Raw genomic sequence first — 1,653 nt, forward strand, 5'->3', positions numbered from 1 at the left:
TCAATAGCAACTTCTCTACACTCGCTACCATTTTTAGTTTCAGCAACACAGCATCTTGGTGCTGCCTCTGGATCTAGTTTTGCCTACTGTGAATTAGATGAAGTGCTTTCTTCATCGAATGATCGTGTTTTATCATTGAATCTTCCATCAGACAATGTCATTCTGCTAAATTTTACGGAGATACATTCCACTATATCTGCTTCCTCATGGTCCAGTGGACTGCTCAACACCTCAAGCTCTTTTGTCTTGTTATTCTTCGTATCACCCGCGTCAAATCGACTAACATGCTCCAGAGAAACATGCTCTTGTTCCTCGGACCATGTTTTTACCCTTGAACTTGACAAGCTTGGAGTGATCGTAGTTTCTGTTTGTGAGATAGTCTCCTGTTGGTCATATCCATTGCAAATAGCTGCCTCACTCATCTCCCCACTTTTAGAATCCTCACTATCTTGAGAGATCCTAACCGAGTAGCTTGTTGGATCGACTCTCTTAGTGTCAAGTTTGGCTCGGAACGTGTTATAATTGTCAGATAAGTTTCTTGGCTGAATGTTATCACTTTCGTCAAAGTAAAGGACAGTTCTCTTCTCTTTTAGCTTCAATTGTCTGTCTCTGCTACCTCTCGTACTGATAGATTTTCCAGGTGATGGTCGTGTTTTCTCTTTCATTCTGCTCGAGGACTTCACAGGAAGAAACACAGATGAAGGGTTGTGACTCAAGAGGAGGTATGGTTGCAAATGTTGATGTCTCAACAGCTCAGCAGCCTATAAGTAGAGGTAAAAAAAATATCAAGATGAATCTCAATTTAATACTCCCTCCATTTCATTTTGTTTTTCTGGTTTTGATTTGGCACGAAGTTTAAGAAAGAAAAGAAGACTTGAATCTTGTGGTCTTAAAATAAAGGTATGCAGAATGTATCGAAATGTAATTTAAGTTTGTGATCTTTAAACATTCCACGTAGAAAGTTAGAATTAAGGAGTTGTTGTAAAAGGAAAGAAACATTCGCTTTTAAATGGACTAAAAAGGAAAATAAGTCTTAACAGATTGAAACGGAAAGAATAACATTTGAACATATGTAGCTCGCACTCAATGTAGGTTGGTGTTCTGGAGTTTTCCTTAGCATGCTTTTTATTATCTGTTTCTGCAAGAATTAAATCCGCTTTGTCAACTGACTGATTTGTTATACTTGTGGCATGCTGAGAAGGAAGATACTTACAATTGGAGGAGTATATAATCGGAAGTGGTGAGAACAAACCCTGGTTTATTTTGTTGATAAGTCCAGTTTTGTCCTGTTGGATTTACATTGTCACTATATCATATAGAAGATATCAGGATAAAGAACTTCTCTTTTTTTTTTTTGCGTAACAAGTATAACTTTTCGACGTATTGTTTACGAAGTTTAGATAGCTGAAAAATCAACTCACAGAAGCTTTAAACGGGGGTGGATGTGCAGCAATGTCAAACAAACAGTATCCTAAAATCACATTAAAGTGTTAGTATTAGGGACATGACGTAAAGAGCTGAAATACATTGCTTCATCAACATTCTTATTTCTTACCAAGCGACCATATATTAGATTTATAGCCATAGGGTATGCCGGCAAGGAGCTCAGGGAAATCCAAGAGAATTTCCTCTCAAATTCAACCAAAAAAAAAA

The 1,653-nt window shown here is 37.4% G+C and overlaps 1 protein-coding gene across 1 annotated transcript in view; it reads right to left on the minus strand.

The window, feature by feature from the left end:
• Positions 1-83: 83 nt before the first annotated feature.
• The window catches only part of LOC124895323 (serine/threonine-protein kinase Nek6-like), a 10,281-nt gene continuing 8,711 nt past the window's right edge, over positions 84-1,653 (minus strand). The window contains exons 2-3 of the mRNA XM_047405758.1: positions 1,422-1,471; positions 84-761 (exon numbers count right to left, since the gene is read on the minus strand). Coding sequence (XP_047261714.1) covers positions 84-761; positions 1,422-1,471 — 728 coding nt within the window. The remainder of the gene's footprint in view (positions 762-1,421; positions 1,472-1,653) is intronic.

The sequence above is a fragment of the Capsicum annuum genome, unplaced genomic scaffold (assembly GCF_002878395.1).
Source record: "Capsicum annuum cultivar UCD-10X-F1 unplaced genomic scaffold, UCD10Xv1.1 ctg81320, whole genome shotgun sequence".
In the NCBI taxonomy this organism is placed as follows: Eukaryota; Viridiplantae; Streptophyta; class Magnoliopsida; order Solanales; family Solanaceae; genus Capsicum; species Capsicum annuum.